Genomic DNA, 23,319 nt, shown 5'->3' with positions numbered 1-23,319 from the left:
GATTAGCACCATGGATCCGGTCACATTATATGCCCCACAAGTCCAGCTTAGTGAAGAATTAGCACCATAGATCTAGTCACATTGTATGCTCCACAAATCCAGCTTAGTGAAGGTTTTAGCACCACGGATCCAGTCACATTGTATGCTCCACAAGTCCAGTTTAGTGAAGGATTAGCACCATGGATCCGGTCACATTGTATGCCCCACAAGTCCAGCTTAGTGAAGGTTTTAGCACCACGGATCCGGTCACATTGTATGCCCCACAAGTCCAGCTTAGTAAAGGATTAGCACCATGGATCCGGTCACATTATATGCCCCACAAGTCCAGCTTAGTGAAGGATTAGCACCATGGATCCGGTCACATTGTATGCCCCACAAGTCCAGCTTAGTGAAGGATTAGCACCATGGATCCGGTCACATTGTATGCTCCACAAGTCCAGCTTAGTGAAGGATTAGCACCATGGATCCGGTCACATTGTATGCTCCACAAGTCCAGTTTAGTGAAGGATTAGCACCATGGATCTGGTCACATTGTATGCCCCACAAGTCCAGCTTAGTAAAGGTTTTAGCACCACGGATCCGGTCACATTGTATGCCCCACAAGTCCAGCTTAGTGAAGGTTTTAGCACCACGGATCCGGTCACATTGTATGCCCCACAAGTCCAGCTTAGTGAAGGATTAGCACCATGGATCGGTCACATTGTATGCCCCACAAGTCCAGCTTAGTGAAGGTTTTAGCACCATGGATCCGGTCACATTGTATGCCCCACAAGTCCAGCTTAGTGAAGGATTAGCACCATGGATCCGGTCACATTGTATGCTCCACAAGTCCAGTTTAGTGAAGGATTAGCACCATGGATCTGGTCACATTGTATGCCCCACAAGTCCAGCTTAGTGAAGGATTAGCACCATAGATCTAGTCACATTGTATGCTCCACAAGTCCAGCTTAGTGAAGGATTAGCACCATGGATCCGGTCACATTATATGCCCCACAAGTCCAGCTTAGTGAAGGTTTTAGCACCATAGATCTAGTCACATTATATGCCCCACAAGTCCAGTTTAGTGAAGGATTAGCACCATGGATCCGGTCACATTGTATGCCCCACAAGTCCAGCTTAGTGAAGGTTTTAGCACCATGGATCCGGTCACATTGTATGCCCCACAAGTCCAGCTTAGTGAAGGATTAGCACCATGGATCCGGTCACATTATATGCCCCACAAGTCCAGCTTAGTGAAGGTTTTAGCACCATGGATCGGTCACATTGTATGCTCCACAAGTCCAGCTTAGTAAAGGATTAGCACCATGGATCCGGTCACATCGTATGCTCCACAAGTCCAGCTTAGTGAAGGATTAGCACCATGGATCGGTCACATTGTATGCTCCACAAGTCCAGCTTAGTAAAGGATTAGCACCACGGATCCGGTCACATTGTATGCTCCACAAGTCCAGTTTAGTGAAGGATTAGCACCATGGATCTGGTCACATTATATGCCCCACAAGTCCAGCTTAGTAAAGGATTAGCACCATGGATCCGGTCACATTGTATGCCCCACAAGTCCAGCTTAGTGAAGGTTTTAGCACCATGGATCCGGTCACATTGTATGCTCCACAAGTCCAGCTTAGTGAAGGTTTTAGCACCATGGATCTGGTCACATTGTATGCCCCACAAGTCCAGCTTAGTGAAGGTTTTAGCACCATGGATCCAGTCAAGGATTTAAAAAAAAATCAACAAATAGTACTTGTTCTTCAATGTCATCTTGTTTAGTCCAAGGCAATCGATGCAGGGACAAAGGGAAACGTCCTCCTTCTGCATCAGGAAGAATCCAGGCAAGGCGGGAGGAGTTCCAAGTCGCTCTCCAGATTCTCCTTGATGTACTCCAACATCACCTGCTTCCCAGGGAGAGAGACAGGGCAGAGCATGGAGGTTCCTGGCAGCAGGTCAATGTGGCATTTATATGGCGGAGTGGTGGCAGCGTCTCACCTCCTTTTGGTTATGTGTGTCTGGGTAGAGCGTCTATTGGGGTGGCAGTTTTGGTTGGCTCATCAGGACATAAAAGGGATCTCCTCCGTGTGCAGCTGCCCCATTTGCAGTTTAAGGGGCACTGTTATGTAGAGCACTGGCTTCGGGAGGGCTAGGCCATTGATAGAGGCCACTTGCAGAGGTTTGTCCAGGCGGATCATGGGAAAAAACCGTTGAGGGCTGGGCCCTGTTGGATAAAAGTTCCAGCTGAGCCCAAGTCCACAAAGGCTGAGGTGGCAAAGCGGGCATCAGCAGCGTGTGACAATGTGACTGGTGTAGAAAGCTTTGCAGAGACTTTCTCCATCTAGGACCATCTTTCCTACTAGTCCTAGATGGTGGAATTTTCCGGCTTCAGTGGACGGGTGCAGAGCTTGGGACTCTTGCCTTCACAATAGACACAGGCCGTTGGCGCTTCTGTTATGGTAAGCCCTGGTCTAGTTGCACCTCTCTGAGCTGGAAGAGGTCGGGAGATGCAGGGACGTTGGGAAGGATGGAGCCAGGCAGGTCTGTGACCTTCCTGAAGTGTTCCCGGAATCGCTTGTCGATGCATGTCACCAAGGTCATCAGTTCATTGTCCGTTGATGGGCGGTCACAACCAGCCAGCTCGTCCTTATTCCTATGGAACTAGATGGTGTACTGGCCCATGGTCTCTGAACCCTGCCCATCCAGAAGTTTCCCAGAAATACCTGAAGGCTCCTGGTTTCAGGGCGTCATGCTTCCAGATTGGGATTGGCCATGCCGAGGCCTCTGCGGACAGAAGGGAGATGATGAACACCGCATTCAACCTCCCATGGGGGCTAAAAACACATCAGGACTTGGGATCCTCATCATAGTGTGAAGTCAGTAACTGGGTTGGGCCACGAGGAAACGAACCACTAGTGCTGCTGGGACTTGTGGTTCCTCAGGTAGTGGAGTGGGCATAAGGTCCAGATGGGTAAAGTACCCCTGGGCTGACCAGTGGGGCCCTGGTGAGTAGTACAGCCGGGCCAAACTCTAACTAACGGCCCCGCTCCCTGGAGAGTAGTACAGCCAGGCCAAACTCTAACTAACGCCCCCCCCCCCCCCCCCCGGTCCCTGGAGAGTGGTACAGCCGGGCCAAACTCTAAGTGCCGCTCCTGGATGTGGAGGTTGGATCTCTGTGGTTAGAGGACACCAGGTCGGCGTGGCGTACAGCAGAGGAATGGGCGGGATATTTTATCAGGGTTACAGGTAAATTATTAGCAGAATCCTTTGGTTACAGCCTCCATTTTGGTTAGATGGTTTATAGCGCCATCTATGGGACCAGTAGGGTTGTACTGCCATGTATGAGTCCTGTAACACCTCCTGTATTCTTCTTTCTTCCCCCAGGTTGATAATCAGCTGATCGGCACCACTCACCCAGCCATGGCCTTTGTGACCCCCAAGAGCATTGAAGCGGAAGAGATGGAGTCCGGGCCTGCCATACAGATCAATGCGATGAAAGTGCCCAGCAAGAATGCCCTGACCGACCTGTACAAGGTGCGCCCGCTGCCTCCCCCACCAGTACCCGACCTGTATAAGGAGCGCCCGCTGCCTCCCCCACCAGTACCCGACCTGTACAAGGTGCGCCCGCTGCCTCCCCCACCAGTACCCGACCTGTACAAGGTGCGCCCGCTGCCTCCCCCACCAGTACCCGACCTGTATAAGGAGCGCCCGCTGCCTCCCCCACCAGTACCCGACCTGTATAAGGAGCGCCCGCTGCCTCCCTCACCAGTACCCGACCTGTATAAGGAGCGCCCGCTGCCTCCCCCACCAGTACCCGACCTGTATAAGGAGCGCCCGCTGCCTCCCCCACCAGTCCCCGACCTGTATAAGGTGCGCCCGCTGCCTCCCCCACCAGTACCCGACCTGTATAAGGTGCGCCCGCTGCCTCCCCCACCAGTACCCGACCTGTATAAGGAGCGCCCGCTGCCTCCCCCACCAGTACCCGACCTGTATAAGGAGCGCCCGCTGCCTCCCCCACCAGTACCCGACCTGTATAAGGAGCGCCCGCTGCCTCCCCCACCAGTACCCGACCTGTATAAGGAGCGCCCGCTGCCTCCCCCACCAGTACCCGACCTGTATAAGGAGCGCCCGCTGCCTCCCCCACCAGTACCCGACCTGTATAAGGAGCGCCCGCTGCCCCTCCCACCAGTACCCGACCTGTATAAGGTGCGCCCGCTGCCTCCCCCACCAGTACCCGACCTGTATAAGGAGCGCCCGCTGCCTCCCCCACCAGTACCCGACCTGTATAAGGAGCGCCCGCTGCCTCCCCCACCAGTACCCGACCTGTATAAGGTGCGCCCGCTGCCTCCCCCACCAGTACCCGACCTGTATAAGGTGCGCCCGCTGCCTCCCCCACCAGTACCCGACCTGTATAAGGAGCGCCCGCTGCCTCCCCCACCAGTACCCGACCTGTATAAGGAGCGCCCGCTGCCTCCCCCACCAGTACCCGACCTGTATAAGGTGCGCCCGCTGCCTCCCCCACCAGTACCCGACCTGTATAAGGAGCGCCCGCTGCCTCCCCCACCAGTACCCGACCTGTATAAGGAGCGCCCGCTGCCTCCCCCACCAGTACCCGACCTGTATAAGGTGCGCCCGCTGCCTCCCCCACCAGTACCCGACCTGTATAAGGAGCGCCCGCTGCCTCCCCTTCAATAACCCGCCAGTCCTGCCTCCCCTGACCCATCACACATAGGGCCCGCCAGTCCTGCCTCCCCCACCCATCACACATAGGGCCCGCCAGTCCTGCCTCCCCCACCCATCACACATAGGGCCCGCCAGTCCTGCCTCCCCTGACCCATCACACATAGGGCCCGCCAGTCCTGCCTCCCCTGACCCATCACACATAGGGCCCGCCAGTCCTGCCTCCCCCACCCATCACACATAGGGCCCGCCAGTCCTGCCTCCCCTGACCCATCACACATAGGACCCGCCAGTCCTGCCTCCCCCACCCATCACACATAGGGCCCGTCAGTCCTGCCTCCCCTGACCCATCACACATAGGACCCGCCAGTCCTGCCTCCCCCACCCATCACACATAGGGCCCACCAGTCCTGCCTCCCCTGACCCATCACACATAGGGCCCGCCAGTCCTGCCTCCCCTGACCCATCACACATAGGGCCCGCCAGTCCTGCCTCCCCCACCCATCACACATAGGGCCCGCCAGTCCTGCCTCCCCTGACCCATCACACATAGGGCCCGCCAGTCCTGCCTCCCCTGACCCATCACACATAGGGCCCGCCAGTCCTGCCTCCCCTGACCCATCACACATAGGGCCCGCCAGTCCTGCCTCCCCTGACCCATCACACATAGGGCCCGCCAGTCCTGCCTCCCCTGACCCATCACACATAGGACCCGCCAGTCCTGCCTCCCCCACCCATCACACATAGGACCCGCCAGTCCTGCCTCCCCCACCCATCACACATAGGACCCGCCAGTCCTGCCTCCCCTGACCCATCACACATAGGGCCCACCAGTCCTGCCTCCCCCACCCATCACACATAGGGTCCGCCAGTCCTGCCTCCCCTGACCCATCACACATAGGGCCCGCCAGTCCTGCCTCCCCTGACCCATCACACATAGGGCCCGCCAGTCCTGCCTCCCCTGACCCATCACACATAGGGCCCGCCAGTCCTGCCTCCCCTGACCCATCACACATAGGGCCCACCAGTCCTGCCTCCCCTGACCCATCACACATAGGGCCAGTCTTGTGGATCTGGCATGTCTTCTCTTTGGTCATTGCTGATCCTTCTTCTCGCAGCATCTGCTGATCACCGCCCAGAAGTTCACCGTCCACATTGAGGAGAAGCTTCTGCTGAAACTGCTCGGCTACTTCGGCTTCGGAAAGTCAGAAACTGGTAAGAACAATTGTGCTCCGTGTGAAGCCGCTGTGGCTGGGACGCAAATCCGAGAGCTGAGATGGTGTCTATGAGATGGGGGTAATAACTGTACGAGAGCTGAGATGGTGTCTATAAGATGGGGGTAATAACTGTACGAGAGCTGAGATGGTGTCTGAGATGGGGGTAATTGTACGAGAGCTGAGATGGTGTCTATAAGATGGGGGTAATAACTGTACGAGAGCTGAGATGGTGTCTATGAGATGGGGTAATAACTGTACGAGAGCTGAGATGGTGTCTATGAGATGGGGGTAATAACTGTAGGAGAGCTGAGATGGTGTCTATGAGATGGGGGTAATAACTGTACGAGAGCTGAGATGGTGTCTATAGGATGGGGTAATAACTGTACGAGAGCTGAGATGGTGTCTATGAGATGGGGGTAATTGTACGAGAGCTGAGATGGTGTCTATGAGATGGGGGTAATAACTGTATGAGAGCTGAGATGGTGTCTATGAGATGGGGGTAATTGTACGAGAGCTGAGATGGTGTCTATGAGATGGGGGTAATAACTGTACGAGAGCTGAGATGGTGTCTATGAGATGGGGGTAATTGTACGAGAGCTGAGATTGTGTCTATGAGATGGGGGTAATTGTACGAGAGCTGAGATGGTGTCTATGAGATGGGGGTAATTGTACGAGAGCTGAGATGGTGTCTATGAGATGGGGGTAATTGTACGAGAGCTGAGATGGTGTCTATGAGATGGGGGTAATAACTGTATGAGAGCTGAGATGGTGTCTATAAGATGGGGGGTAATAACTGTACGAGAGCTGAGATGGTGTCTATAAGATGGGGGTAATAACTGTACGAGAGCTGAGATGGTGTCTATGAGATGGGGGTAATAACTGTACGAGAGCTGAGATGGTGTCTATAAGATGGGGTAATAACTGTATGAGAGCTGAGATGGTGTCTATAAGATGGGGGTAATAACTGTACGAGAGCTGAGATGGTGTCTATGAGATGGGGGTAATTGTACGAGAGCTGAGATGGTGTCTATGAGATGGGGTAATAACTGTACGAGAGCTGAGATGGTGTCTATAAGAAAGATGGGGTAATAACTGTACGAGAGCTGAGATGGTGTCTATAAGATGGGGTAATAACTGTACGAGAGCTGAGATGGTGTCTATGAGATGGGGGTAATTGTACGAGAGCTGAGATGGTGTCTATGAGATGGGGGTAATAACTGTATGAGAGCTGAGATGGTGTCTATGAGATGGGGGTAATTGTACGAGAGCTGAGATGGTGTCTATGAGATGGGGGTAATTGTACGAGAGCTGAGATGGTGTCTATGAGATGGGGGTAATAACTGTATGAGAGCTGAGATGGCGTCTATAAGATGGGGGTAATAACTGTACGAGAGCTGAGATGGTGTTTATAGGATGGGGTAATAACTGTACGAGAGCTGAGATAGTGTCTATGAGATGGGGGGTAATAACTGTATGAGAGCTGAGATGGTGTATATAAGATGGGGGTAATAACTGTACGAGAGCTGAGATGGTGTCTATAAGATGGGGTAATAACTGTACGAGAGCTGAGATGGTGTCTATAAGATGGGGTAATAACTGTACGAGAGCTGAGATGGTGTCTATAAGAAAGATGGGGTAATAACTGTACGAGAGCTGAGATGGTGTCTATAAGATGGGGTACTAACTGTATGAGAGCTCAGATGGTGTCTATAAGATGGGGGTAATAACGGTACAAGAGCTGAGATGGTGTCTATAAGATGGGGGTAATAACTGTACGAGAGCTGAGATGGTGTCTATAAGATGGGGGTAATAACTGTACGAGAGCTGAGATGGTGTCTATGAGATGGGGGTAATTGTACGAGAGCTGAGATGGTGTCTATGAGATGGGGGTAATTGTACGAGAGCTAAGATGGTGTCAATAAGATGGGGTAATTGTACGAGAGCTGAGATGGTGTCTATGAGATGGGGGTAATAACTGTACGAGAGCTGAGATGGTGTCTATAAGATGGGGGTAATAACTGTATGAGAGCTGAGATGGTGTCTATAAGATGGGGTAATAACTGTATGAGAGCTGAGATGGTGTCTATAAGATGGGGTAATAACTGTATGAGAGCTGAGATGGTGTCTGTGAGATGGGGGTAATTGTACGAGAGCTGAGATGGTGTCTATGAGATGGGGGTAATTGTACGAGAGCTGAGATGGTGTCTATAAGATGGGGGTAATAACTGTATGAGAGCTGAGATGGTGTCTATGAGATGGGGGGTAATAACTGTATGAGAGCTGAGATGGTGTCTATAAGATGGGGTAATAACTGTACGAGAGCTGAGATGGTGTCTATAAGATGGGGGTAATAACTGTACGAGAGCTGAGATGGTGTCTATAGGATGGGGTAATAACTGTACGAGAGCTGAGATGGTGTATATAAGATGGGGGTAATAACTGTACGAGAGCTGAGATGGTGTCTATAAGATGGGGTAATAACTGTACGAGAGCTGAGATGGTGTCTATAGGATGGGGTAATAACTGTATGAGAGCTGAGATGGTGTATATAAGATGGGGGTAATAACTGTACGAGAGCTGAGATGGTGTCTATAAGATGGGGGTAATAACTGTACGAGAGCTGAGATGGTGTCTATAAGATGGGGTAATAACTGTACGAGAGCTGAGATGGTGTCTATAAGATGGGGGTAATAACTGTACGAGAGCTGAGATGGTGTCTATGAGATGGGGGTAATTGTACGAGAGCTGAGATGGTGTCTGTGAGATGGGGGTAATTGTACAAGAGCTGAGATGGTGTCTATGAGATGGGGGTAATTGTACGAGAGCTAAGATGGTGTCTATAAGATGGGGTAATAACTGTACGAGAGCTGAGATGGTGTCTATAAGATGGGGGTAATAACTGTACGAGAGCTGAGATGGTGTCTATAGGATGGGGTAATAACTGTACGAGAGCTGAGATGGTGTCTATGAGATGGGGGTAATAACTGTACGAGAGCTGAGATGGTGTCTATGAGATGGGGGTAATAACTACGAGAGCTGAGATGGTGTCTATGAGATGGGGGTAATTGTACGAGAGTTGAGATGGTGTCTATGAGATGGGGGTAATTGTACGAGAGCTGAGATGGTGTCTATGAGATGGGGGTAATAACTGTACGAGAGCTGAGATGGTGTCTATAGGATGGGGTAATAACTGTACGAGAGCTGAGATGGTGTCTATGAGATGGGGGTAATAACTGTACGAGAGCTGAGATGGTGTCTATGAGATGGGGGTAATAACTGTACGAGAGCTGAGATGGTGTCTATGAGATGGGGGTAATAACTGTACGAGAGCTGAGATGGTGTCTATGAGATGGGGGTAATAACTGTACGAGAGCTGAGATGGTGTCTATGAGATGGGGGTAATTGTACGAGAGCTGAGATGGTGTCTATGAGATGGGGGTAATTGTACGAGAGCTGAGATGGTGTCTATGAGATGGGGGTAATTGTACGAGAGCTGAGATGGTGTCTATGAGATGAAGGTAATAACTGTATGAGAGCTGAGATGGTGTCTATAAGATGGGGGTAATAACTGTACGAGAGCTGAGATGGTGTCTATGAGATGGGGGTAATAACTGTACGAGAGCTGAGATGGTGTCTATAAGATGGGGTAATAACTGTATGAGAGCTGAGATGGTGTCTATAAGATGGGGGTAATAACTGTACGAGAGCTGATATGGTGTCTATGAGATGGGGGTAATTGTACGAGAGCTGAGATGGTGTCTATGAGATGGGGTAATAACTGTACGAGAGCTGAGATGGTGTCTATAAGAAAGATGGGGTAATAACTGTACGAGAGCTGAGATGGTGTCTATAAGATGGGGTAATAACTGTACGAGAGCTGAGATGGTGTCTATGAGATGGGGGTAATTGTACAAGAGCTGAGATGGTGTCTATGAGATGGGGGTAATTGTACGAGAGCTAAGATGGTGTCAATAAGATGGGGTAATTGTACGAGAGCTGAGATGGTGTCTATGAGATGGGGGTAATTGTACGAGAGCTGAGATGGTGTCTATGAGATGGGGGTAATAACTGTATGAGAGCTGAGATGGCGTCTATAAGATGGGGGTAATAACTGTACGAGAGCTGAGATGGTGTTTATAGGATGGGGTAATAACTGTACGAGAGCTGAGATGGTGTCTATAAGATGGGGTAATAACTGTACGAGAGCTGAGATGGTGTCTATGAGATGGGGGTAATTGTACGAGAGCTGAGATGGTGTCTATGAGATGGGGGTAATTGAACGAGAGCTGAGATGGTGTCTATGAGATGGGGGTAATAACTGTATGAGAGCTGAGATGGCGTCTATAAGATGGGGGTAATAACTGTACGAGAGCTGAGATGGTGTTTATAGGATGGGGTAATAACTGTACGAGAGCTAAGATGGTGTCTATGAGATGGGGGGTAATAACTGTATGAGAGCTGAGATGGTGTATATAAGATGGGGGTAATAACTGTACGAGAGCTGAGATGGTGTCTTTAAGATGGGGTAATAACTGTACGAGAGCTGAGATGGTGTCTATAAGATGGGGTAATAACTGTACGAGAGCTGAGATGGTGTCTATAAGATGGGGTAATAACTGTATGAGAGCTGAGATGGTGTCTATAAGATGGGGGTAATAACTGTATGAGAGCTGAGATGGTGTCTATAAGATGGGGGTAATAACTGTACAAGAGCTGAGATGGTGTCTATAAGATGGGGGTAATAACTGTACGAGAGCTGAGATGGTGTCTATAAGATGGGGGTAATAACTGTACGAGAGCTGAGATGGTGTCTGTGAGATGGGGGTAATTGTACGAGAGCTGAGATGGTGTCTATGAGATGGGGGTAATTGTACGAGAGCTGAGATGGTGTCTATAAGATGGGGGTAATTGTATGAGAGCTGAGATGGTGTCTATGAGATGGGGGTAATAACTGTACGAGAGCTGAGATGGTGTCTATAAGATGGGGGTAATAACTGTATGAGAGCTGAGATGGTGTCTATAAGATGGGGGTAATAACTGTATGAGAGCTGAGATGGTGTCTATAAGATGGGGTAATAACTGTACGAGAGCTGAGATGGTGTCTATAAGATGGGGGTAATTGTACAAGAGCTGAGATGGTGTCTATAAGATGGTAATAACTGTATGAGAGCTGAGATGGTGTCTATGAGATGGGGGGTAATAACTGTATGAGAGCTGAGATGGTGTCTATAAGATGGGGTAATAACTGTACGAGAGCTGAGATGGTGTCTATAAGATGGGGGTAATAACTGTATGAGAGCTGAGATGGTGTCTATAAGATGGGGGTAGTAACTGTACGAGAGCTGAGATGGTTTCTATAAGATGGGGGTAATAACTACGACAGCTGAGATGGTGTCTATAAGATGGGGGTAATAACTGTACGAGAGCTGAGATGGGGGTAATTGTACGAGAGCTGAGATGGTGTCTATAAGATGGGGGTAATAACTGTACGAGAGCTGAGATGGTGTCTATGAGATGGGGGTAATAACTGTACGAGAGCTGAGATGGTGTCTATGAGATGGGGGTAATAACTGTACGAGAGCTGAGATGGTGTCTATGAGATGGGGGTAATAACTGTACGAGAGCTGAGATGGTGTCTATAAGATGGGGGTAATAACTGTACGAGAGCTGAGATGGTGTTTATAGGATGGGGGTAGTAACTGTACGAGAGCTGAGATGGTGTCTGAGATGGGGGTAATTGTACGAGAGCTGAGATGGTGTCTATAAGATGGGGGTAATAACTGTACGAGAGCTGAGATGGTGTCTATAAGATGGGGGTAATAACTACGGGAGCTGAGATGGTGTCTATAAGATGGGGGTAATAACTACGAGAGCTGAGATGGTGTCTATAAGATGGGGGTAATAACTGTACGAGAGCTGAGATGGTGTCTATGAGATGGGGGTAATAACTGTACGGGAGCTGAGATGGTGTCTATAAGATGGGGTAATAACTGTACGAGAGCTGAGATGGTGTCTATAAGGTGGGGGTAATAACTGTACGAGAGCTGAGATGGTGTCTATGAGATGGGGGTAATAACTGTACGAGAGCTTAGATGGTGTCTATGAGATTGGGGTAATAACTACGAGAGCTAAGATGGTGTCTATAAGATGGGGGTAATAACTACGAGAGCTGAGATGGTGTCTATAAGATGGGGGTAATAACTACGAGAGCTGAGATGGTGTCTATAAGATGGGGGTAATAACTGTACGAGAGCTGAGATGGTGTCTATAAGATGGGGGTAATAACTGTACGAGAGCTGAGATGGTGTCTATAAGATGGGGGTAATAACTGTACGAGAGCTGAGATGGTGTCTATGAGATGGGGGTAATAACTGTACGAGAGCTGAGATGGTGTCTATAAGATGGGGTAATAACTGTACGAGAGCTGAGATGGTGTCTATAAGGTGGGGGTAATAACTGTACGAGAGCTGAGATGGTGTCTATGAGATGGGGGTAATAACTGTACGAGAGCTAAGATGGTGTCTATGAGATTGGGGTAATAACTACGAGAGCTAAGATGGTGTCTATAAGATGGGGGTAATAACTACGAGAGCTGAGATGGTGTCTATAAGATGGGGGTAATAACTACGAGAGCTGAGATGGTGTCTATAAGATGGGGGTAATAACTGTACGAGAGCTGAGATGGTGTTTATAGGATGGGGGTAGTAACTGTACGAGAGCTGAGATGGTGTCTATAAGATGGGGGTAATAACTACGAGAGCTGAGATGGTGTTTATAGGATGGGGGTAATAACTGTACAAGAGCTGAGATGGTTTCTATAAGATGGGGGTAATAACTACGACAGCTGAGATGGTGTCTATAAGATGGGGGTAATAACTGTACGAGAGCTGAGATGGTGTCTATAAGATGGGGGTAATAACTGTACGAGAGCTGAGATGGGGGTAATTGTACGAGAGCTGAGATGGTGTCTATAAGATGGGGGTAATAACTGTACAAGAGCTGATATGGTGTCTATAAGATGGGGGTAATAACTGTACGAGAGCTGAGATGGTGTCTATGAGATGGGGGTAATAACTGTACGAGAGCTGAGATGGTGTCTATGAGATGGGGGTAATAACTGTACGAGAGCTGAGATGGTGTCTATGAGATGGGGGTAATAACTGTACGAGAGCTGAGATGGTGTCTATGAGATGGGGGTAATAACTGTACGAGAGCTGAGATGGTGTCTATGAGATGGGGGTAATAACTGTACGAGAGCTGAGATGGTGTCTATAAGATGGGGGTAATAACTGTACGAGAGCTGAGATGGTGTTTATAGGATGGGGGTAGTAACTGTACGAGAGCTGAGATGGTGTCTGAGATGGGGGTAATTGTACGAGAGCTGAGATGGTGTCTATAAGATGGGGGGTAATAACTGTACGAGAGCTGAGATGGTGTCTATAAGATGGGGGTAATAACTACGAGAGCTGAGATGGTGTCTATAAGATGGGGGTAATAACTGTACGAGAGCTGAGATGGTGTCTATGAGATGGGGGTAATAACTGTACGAGAGCTGAGATGGTGTCTATAAGATGGGGTAATAACTGTACGAGAGCTGAGATGGTGTCTATAAGGTGGGGGTAATAACTGTACGAGAGCTGAGATGGTGTCTATGAGATGGGGGTAATAACTGTACGAGAGCTAAGATGGTGTCTATGAGATTGGGGTAATAACTACGAGAGCTAAGATGGTGTCTATAAGATGGGGGTAATAACTACGAGAGCTGAGATGGTGTCTATAAGATGGGGGTAATAACTACGAGAGCTGAGATGGTGTCTATAAGATGGGGGTAATAACTGTACGAGAGCTGAGATGGTGTCTATAAGATGGGGGTAATAACTACGAGAGCTGAGATGGTGTCTATAAGATGGGGGTAATAACTGTACGAGAGCTGAGATGGTGTCTATGAGATGGGGGTAATAACTGTACGAGAGCTGAGATGGTGTCTATAAGATGGGGTAATAACTGTACGAGAGCTGAGATGGTGTCTATAAGATGGGGGTAATAACTGTACGAGAGCTGAGATGGTGTCTATGAGATGGGGGGTAATAACTGTACGAGAGCTAAGATGGTGTCTATGAGATTGGGGTAATAACTACGAGAGCTAAGATGGTGTCTATAAGATGGGGGTAATAACTACGAGAGCTGAGATGGTGTCTATAAGATGGGGGTAATAACTACGAGAGCTGAGATGGTGTCTATAAGATGGGGGGTAATAACTGTACGAGAGCTGAGATGGTGTTTATAGGATGGGGGTAGTAACTGTACGAGAGCTGAGATGGTGTCTATAAGATGGGGGTAATAACTACGAGAGCTGAGATGGTGTTTATAGGATGGGGGTAATAACTGTACGAGAGCTGAGATGGTTTCTATAAGATGGGGGTAATAACTACGACAGCTGAGATGGTGTCTATAAGATGGGGGTAATAACTGTACGAGAGCTGAGATGGTGTCTATAAGATGGGGGTAATAACTGTACGAGAGCTGAGATGGGGGTAATTGTACGAGAGCTGAGATGGTGTCTATAAGATGGGGGTAATAACTGTACGAGAGCTGAGATGGTGTCTATAAGATGGGGGTAGTAACTGTACGAGAGCTGAGATGGTGTCTATAAGATGGGGGTAATAACTGTACGAGAGCTGAGATGGTGTCTATGAGATGGGGGTAATAACTGTACGAGAGCTGAGATGGTGTCTATGAGATGGGGGTAATAACTGTACGAGAGCTGAGATGGTGTCTATAAGATGGGGGTAATAACGGTACAAGAGCTAAGATGGTGTCTATAAGATGGGGTAGTAACTGTACGAGAGCTGAGATGGTGTCTATAAGATGGGGGTAATAACGGTACAAGAGCTAAGATGGTGTCTATAAGATGGGGTAGTAACTGTACGAGAGCTGAGATGGTGTCTATAAGATGGGGGTAATAACTGTATGAGAGCTGAGATGGTGTCTATGAGATGGGGGTAATAACTGTATGAGAGCTGAGATGGTGTCTATAAGATGGGGTAATAACTGTACGAGAGCTGAGATGGTGTCTATAAGATGGGGTAATAACTGTACGAGAGCTGAGATGGTGTCTATAAGATGGGGTAATAACTGTATGAGAGCTGAGATGGTGTCTATAAGATGGGGGTAGTAACTGTACGAGAGCTGAGATGGTTTCTATAAGATGGGGGTAATAACTACGACAGCTGAGATGGTGTCTATAAGATGGGGGTAATAACTGTACGAGAGCTGAGATGGTGTCTGAGATGGGGGTAATTGTACGAGAGCTGAGATGGTGTCTATAAGATGGGGGTAATAACGGTACAAGAGCTAAGTAGGTGTCTATAAGATGGGGTAGTAACTGTACAAGAGCTGAGATGGTGTCTATGAGATGGGGGTAATAACTACGAGAGCTGAGATGGTGTCTATAAGATGGGGGTAATAACGGTACAAGAGCTAAGATGGTGTCTATAAGATGGGGGTAATAACTGTACGAGAGCTGAGATGGTGTCTATGAGATGGGGGTAATAACTGTACGAGAGCTGAGATGGTGTCTATAAGATGGGGGTAATAACGGTACAAGAGCTAAGATGGTGTCTATAAGATGGGGTAGTAACTGTACGAGAGCTGAGATGGTGTCTATAAGATGGGGGTAATAACTGTACGAGAGCTGAGATGGTTTCTATAAGATGGGGGTAATAACTACGACAGCTGAGATGGTGTCTATAAGATTGGGGTAATAACTACGAGAGCTAAGATGGTGTCTATAAGATGGGGGTAATAACTACGAGAGCTGAGATGGTGTCTATAAGATGGGGGTAATTGTACGAGAGCTGAGATGGTGTCTATAAGATGGGGGTAATAACTGTACGAGAGCTGAGATGGTGTCTATGAGATGGGGTAATAACTGTACGAGAGCTGAGATGGTGTCTATAAGGTGGGGGTAATAACTGTACGAGAGCTGAGATGGTGTCTATGAGATGGGGGTAATAACTGTACGAGAGCTAAGATGGTGTCTATGAGATTGGGGTAATAACTACGAGAGCTAAGATGGTGTCTATAAGATGGGGGTAATAACTACGAGAGCTGAGATGGTGTCTATAAGATGGGGGTAATAATTACGAGAGCTGAGATGGTGTCTATAAGATGGGGTAATAACTGTATGAGAGCTGAGATGGTGTCTATGAGATGGGGGTAATACCTGTACGAGAGCTGAGATGGTGTCTATAAGATGGGGTAAGAACTGTACGAGAGCTGAGATGGTGTTTATAGGATGGGGGTAGTAACTGTACGAGAGCTGAGATGGTGTCTATAAGATGGGGGTAATAACTACGAGAGCTGAGATGGTGTTTATAGGATGGGGGTAATAACTGTACGAGAGCTGAGATGGTTTCTATAAGATGGGGGTAATAACTACGACAGCTGAGATGGTGTCTATAAGATGGGGGTAATAACTGTACGAGAGCTGAGATGGTGTCTATAAGATGGGGGTAATAACTGTACGAGAGCTGAGATGGTGTCTGAGATGGGGGTAATTGTACGAGAGCTGAGATGGTGTCTATAAGATGGGGGTAATAACTGTACAAGAGCTGAGATGGTGTCTATAAGATGGGGGTAATAACTGTACGAGAGCTGAGATGGTGTCTATAAGATGGGGGTAATAACTGTACGAGAGCTGAGATGGTGTCTATAAGATGGGGTAGTAACTGTACGAGAACTGAGATGGTGTCTATAAGATGGGGGTAATAACTGTACGAGAGCTGAGATGGTGTCTATGAGATGGGGGTAATAACTGTACGAGAGCTGAGATGGTGTCTATGAGATGGGGGTAATAACTGTACGAGAGCTGAGATGGTGTCTATAAGATGGGGGTAATAACGGTACAAGAGCTAAGATGGTGTCTATAAGATGGGGTAGTAACTGTACGAGAGCTGAGATGGTGTCTATAAGATGGGGGTAATAACTGTACGAGAGCTGAGATGGTGTCTATAAGATGGGGTAATAACGGTACAAGAGCTAAGATGGTGTCTATAAGATGGGGTAGTAACTGTACGAGAGCTGAGATGGTGTCTATAAGATGGGGGTAATTGTACGAGAGCTGAGATGGTGTCTATAAGATGGGGGTAATAATTACGAGAGCTGAGATGGTGTCTATAAGATGGGGTAATAACTGTATGAGAGCTGAGATGGTGTCTATAAGATATAGCTGCCAGGACTGTGGAGTCGCAGTTAGTTGTGGCTGAAACAACCCCCCAGCCGTGTGTGCGCTATGGCTGCAGCAGGCTGTGTGTGTGTGTGTGTGTGTGCGCTATGGCTGCAGCAGGCTGTGTGTGTGTGTGTGTGTGTGTGTGTGCGCTATGGCTGCAGCAGGCTGTTTGTGTGTGCGCTATGCCTGCGGCAGAGTGTGTGTGTTATAGCTGCAGCAGGCTGTGTGTGTGTGTGTTATCGCTGCAGCGGGCTGCGTGTGTTTGCGCGCGCTATGGCTGCAGCGGGCTGCGTGTGTTTGCGCGCGCTATGGCTGCAGCGGGCTATGTGTGTTTGCGCGCGCTATGGCTGCAGCGGGCTGCGTGTGTTTGCGCGCGCTATGGCTGCAGCAGGCTGTTTGTGTGTGTGTGTGTGTGAGAGACGGCAACAACCCTTCAAGGTTGAGTCCGTGCGGGAGACAGACGCAACACTGTGAGTAAATAGTGGAGAGTCTCCTATTACAGTCAGTATGAGAGTCCATGCGTAAGACATCCGCAACACAGCAGAGAAATGGTGGAGAGTCTCCTATTACAGTCAGTGGGACTCCGCGTCACTGCAGATGATGGTAACGGCTGCAGACATCCACAGAGGCCTCCTGTATCCTGGGTGGAGGAAGCCGCTGCCAGACTCCTCAGGGGTATAAACCACCAATAGATCTATGGATGATGTCTATGTCCTGTATTCTGGGTGGAGAAATCTGCTGCCAGCAGAGCCGCTTTAACCAGAGGGCAAATGGTGCATGTGCAGCTGGTTAAAGTCATGTGACTGGGTCCCACCTGAGCAGGACCAGAGTTTGCTATGTTCAACCTGTGCGGGTTCACAGGGCGCTGGCTTACAGCCTGTCAGGGGGGAGGGGTCGACATCAGGATCGGTAAGTAGGTAATCTACTTACCTAACCATGGTGCCCCCTGCAGGTCCAAACCACCCCCCCCCCCCCTTTTCGTTTGGACTGTAACTATGAGCGCTCATAAAGGGCAGCACTGACAGAGCGGGACGCATTGACTCCTTCCCTGTCAGGCAGTGTTTTGCCTGCAACCTACAGTCACAAGAGGCCGCTCTCTCCTTGCGGCCCTAGGGCTTGAGTGATGTCACTGAAGAGAGCGGCCTCTTGTGACTGCAGTCAAAACACTGCCGGCAGAGAAGAGGAGACGCCCGACCCAGGTGAATGTAAGGGCATTTTTTTTGTGCTATATACTATATGGGAGGGGAAGCACAGAGGGTCTGTATACTACTGGGGCAGCACACAGGGGGTCTATATACTACTGAGGGCAGCACACAGGGGGGCTATATACTACTGGGGGAGCACACAGGGGTCTATATACTACTGGGGGCAGCACACAGGGGTTCTATATACTACTGGGGGAGTGCACAGGGGGTGTATATACTAATGGGGGCAGCATAATGGTGTCTATATTCTATTGGGGGCAGCACAATGGTGTCTATATACTACCAGGAGCACTACACAGGGGATCTATGTACTACTGAGGCAGCGCACAGGGGGTCTATATACTACCGGGGGAGCACACAGGTGGTCTACATACTACTGGGGGAAGCACACAGGGTCTATATACTACTGAGGGAGCACATACGGTGTCTTCATACTACTGGGGGCAGTACACAGGGGTCTGTATATAACTGGGGGAGCACACAGTGGGTCTATGTACTACTGGGGGCAGCACATAGGGGTTCTATATACTACTGGGGGAGTGCACAGGGGGTCTATATACTATTGGGGGCAGCACAATGGTGTCTGTATACTATTGGGGGCAGCACAATGGTGTCTATATACTACCGGGAGCAGCAAACAGGGGATCTATATACTACTGGGGGCGCACACTGGTGGTCTATATACTAATGGGGGAAGCACACAGGGGTCTATATACTACTGGGGGAGCACACAGGGGTCTATATACTACTGGGGGAGCACACAGGGATCTATATACTACTGGGGCCAGCACACAGGGGTCTATATATAACTGGGGGAGCACACAGGGTGTCTCTATACTACTGGGGGCAGTACACAGGGGTCTATATACTACTGGGGGCAGTACACAGGGGTCTATATATAACTGGGGGAACACACAGGGGGTTTATATACAATTGGGGGAAGCAAACAGCGGGTCTATATACTAGTGTGGGAGCACACAGGGGATCTACTACTGGCGGAAGCACACAGGGGTCTTATACTACTGTGGAGCGCACAGGGTGGCTATATACTACTGGGGGAAGCACACAGGGTTCTATATACTACTGGGGGAGCACACAGGGGGTCTATATACTTCTGGGGCAGCACACAGGGGGTCTATATACTACTGGGGGACAACACCGGGTTCGGTATACTTCCGAGGGAGTACACAGAGGTCTATATACTACTGGGGGAGCGCACATGGGTCTATATACTATTGGAGGAGTGGACAGGGGGGCTATATACTACTGGGGGAGCGGACAGGGGGGCTATATACTACTGGGGCAGCACACAGGGTCTATATCCTACTGGGGGAGCACACAGGGGGTCTATATACTACTGGAGGAGCACACAAGAGGTATATAGTACTGGGGGCAGCACACAAGGAGTATATATTACTGGGGGTAGCGCACAGAGGCCTGATACTGTGTGGGTTCTATATACTACTGGGGTAGTGCACAGGGGGTCTATATACTATTGGGGGCAGCACAATGGTGTCTATATACTACCGGAAGCAGCATACAGGGGATCTATATACTACTGGGGGAGCACACAGGTGGCCTATATACTACTGGGAGAAGCACACAGGGGTCTATATACTACCGGGGGAGCACACAGGGGTCTATATACTACTGGGGGAGTGCACAGGGGTCTATATTCTACTGGGAGAGCGGATAGGGGGGCTATATACTACTGGGGCAGCACACAGGGTCTATATGCTACTGTGGGAGCACACAGGTGGTCTATATACTACTGGGGGAGCACACGAGGTATATAGTACTGGAGGCAGCACACAAGGTGTATATACTACTGGGGGTAGCGCTCAGGGGCCTGATACTATGTGGGGACTGCACAGAGGGGCCTATATTATATAGGGACCTTACTACTATACTGGGGCACAGAGCATACCTAATTATTAAGGGGGGTACAGGGACACCTTAAAACTATGGGGTCTTAGAGGGGTGTAACTGCTATTTAGTGGTACAGGGGTGTAACTACTTTATAGGGATACAGAGTAGTATAACTACTTTATAGTGGCACAGAGGGGGGGGGTAACTACTATATGGGGTCCAAAGGGGTGTAACTACTTTATAGCGGCACAGAGGGCTAACTACTATATAGGGGCACAGAGGTGTGGAACTACTGTTTGGGGGTACAGAGGGGTAAAACTACAATATGAGTACAGAGGGGTGTAACTACTATATAGGGGCACACGAGGGGCTACTGTATGGGGGCACAGATGGGTGTAACTGCTATATAGGGGCACAGAGGGGTGTAAATACTATATAGGAGCACAGAGGGATTAACTACCTATTTAGGGCCACAGAGGGGGTTTAAATACCATATTGGGGGCATAGAGGGGTGTCACCACTGTATTGAGGTTACAGAGGGGGGTAACTACTATATATACGGGCACAGAGGGGGTGTAACTACTATATAGGGGCACAGAGTAGGGTAACTACTATATAGGGGCACAGAGGGTGTAAATACTATACAGGAGCACAGAGGGGTGTAACTACTATATAGGGGCACAGAGAGGGGGGTAACAACTATATAGAGGCACAGAGGGGTGTAACTACTATATAGAGGCACAGAGGGGTGTAACTACTGTATAGGGGCACAGAGGGGGTAGCTACTATACAGGGGCACAGAGGGGTGTAACTACTATATAGGGGCACAGAGAAGGGTAGCTTCTATATAGGGGCACAGAGGAGTGCGACTACTGCATGTTTTGGAGCCTAAAATGTTTCTCTGGCAGATTCTGGAGAGAAGGTTCACAGCCGGGGAAGACTTAAAGGTGGCCGATAGCTGTAACCCCCGGACAGAGAGTGCTGCATGTATGTGCCCACATCTGCGCTTCTCATTCCTTCCTGCTCCTTGCAGTCTCTGCCAGCCCTTGTGTTTTCCATCTTCTGCATTCCTGCTTCAGGCTGGGTTCACACTATGTATATTTGAGGCTGTATTTGTGAGGCTGTATAGCAACCAAAACCAGGGGTGGATTGAAAACACAGAAAGGATCTGTTCACATAATGTTGTAATTGAGTGGATGGCCGCCATTTAATGGCAAATTTTTGCTGTTATTTTAAAACAACGGCTGTTATATTGAAATAATGGAAGTTATTTACCGTTATATGGCGGCCATCCACTCAATTTCAACATTGTGTGAACAGATCCTTTCTGGGTTTTCAATCCACTCCTGGTTTTGGTTGCTATGAGGACCTGACATGAGGACCAAATACAGCCTGAAATATACATAGTGTGAACCCAGCCATAATGTGCCTGCACTCACACTCAGCCATACACACTGCAGCTACAGTGTGCCTGCACTCACACTCAGCTATACACACTGCTGCTATAATGTGTCTGCACACCCCCTCAGCTATACACACTGCTGCTATAATGTGCCTGCACACCCACTCAGCTATACACACTGCTGCTATACTGTGCCTGCACTCACACTCACCTGTACACACAGCTGCTTTAATGTGCCTGCACTCACACTCAGCTATACACACTGCTGTTATAATGTGTCTTCACTTACACTCAGCCATTTACACTGCTATATAGAAAGGTTTGTCACTGACCTCCTGCACAGCTCTGTGATTCTTACTTCCTGATTGGTCCATGCTGAACACACTCCCTTTCCCATTGCTGTCATATGACCACACAGCCCTGCTTCTCTATTCTAGCCTGTTGTACTACGCTACTGCATTATGGGGATCTGCAGCTCCATCCTGTATCTACAAGCTGCTGCTGCTGTGTTATCACGGTTATGCAGTTACTATACATTATACTCCACATGCTGCTATACTGTACAGTAACTTATATATCACATATCCAGCTGCTGCTGTGTTATCAGGGTTATACAGTTACTATACATTATATACCACATGCTGCTATACTGTACAGTAACTTATATATCACATATCCAGCTGCTGTGTTATCAGGGTTATACAGTTACTATACATTATATACCACATGCTGATTGCTATACTGTACAGTAACTTATATATCACATATGTAGCTGCTGTGTTATCAGGGTTATACAGTTACTATACATTATACACCACATGCTGCTATACTGTACAGTAACTTATATATCACATATCCAGCTGATGTGTTATCAGGGTTATACAGTTACTATACAATATATACCACATTCTGATTGCTATACTGCACAGTAACTTATATATCACATATCCAGCTGCTGCAGTGTTATCAGGGTTATACAGTTACTATACATTATATACCACATGCTGCTATACTGTACAGTAACTTATATATCACATATCCAGCTGCTGTGTTATCAGGGTTATACAGTTACTATACATTATACTCCACATGCTGCTATACTGTACAGTAACTTATATATCACATATCCAGCTGCTGTGTTATCAGGGTTATACAGTTACTATACATTATATACCACATGCTGCTATACTGTACAGTAACTTATATATCACATATCCAGCTGCTGTGTTATCAGGGTTATACAGTTACTATACATTATATACCACATGCTGCTATACTGTACAGTAACTTATATATCACATATCCAGCTGCTGTGTAATCAGGGTTATACAGTTACTATACATTATATACCACATGCTGCTATATTGTACAGTAACTTATATATCACATATCCAGCTGCTGCTGTGTTATCAGGGTTATACAGTTACTATACATTATATACCACATGCTGATTGCTATACTGTACAGTAACTTATATACCACATGTCCAGCTGCTGCTGTGTAATCAGGGTTATACAGTTACTATACATTATACACCACATGCTGCTATACTGTACAGTAACTTATATATCACATATCCAGCTGCTGCTGTGTTATCAGGGTTATACAGTTACTATACATTATACACCACATGCTGCTATACTGTACAGTAACTTATATATCACATATCCAGCTGCTGTGTTATCAGGGTTATACAGTTACTATACATTATACACCACATGCTGCTATACT

The 23,319-nt window shown here is 48.4% G+C and overlaps 1 protein-coding gene across 2 annotated transcripts in view; it reads left to right on the top strand.

The window, feature by feature from the left end:
- VPS13D (vacuolar protein sorting 13 homolog D) overlaps positions 1 to 23,319 on the top strand; it is a 372,238-nt gene that overhangs the window by 268,433 nt on the left and 80,486 nt on the right. For both annotated transcript variants that reach the window (XM_069948224.1, XM_069948223.1), the window contains 2 exons: positions 3,370 to 3,519; positions 5,784 to 5,880. In XM_069948224.1, the coding sequence (XP_069804325.1) occupies positions 3,370 to 3,519; positions 5,784 to 5,880 (247 nt within the window). The remainder of the gene's footprint in view (positions 1 to 3,369; positions 3,520 to 5,783; positions 5,881 to 23,319) is intronic.

This window comes from Dendropsophus ebraccatus, chromosome 12 (assembly GCF_027789765.1).
Source record: "Dendropsophus ebraccatus isolate aDenEbr1 chromosome 12, aDenEbr1.pat, whole genome shotgun sequence".
Lineage (NCBI taxonomy): Eukaryota > Metazoa > Chordata > Amphibia > Anura > Hylidae > Dendropsophus > Dendropsophus ebraccatus.
Note: the sequence above shows the minus strand (reverse complement) of the source record. Positions and strands in the feature narration are given on the sequence as shown.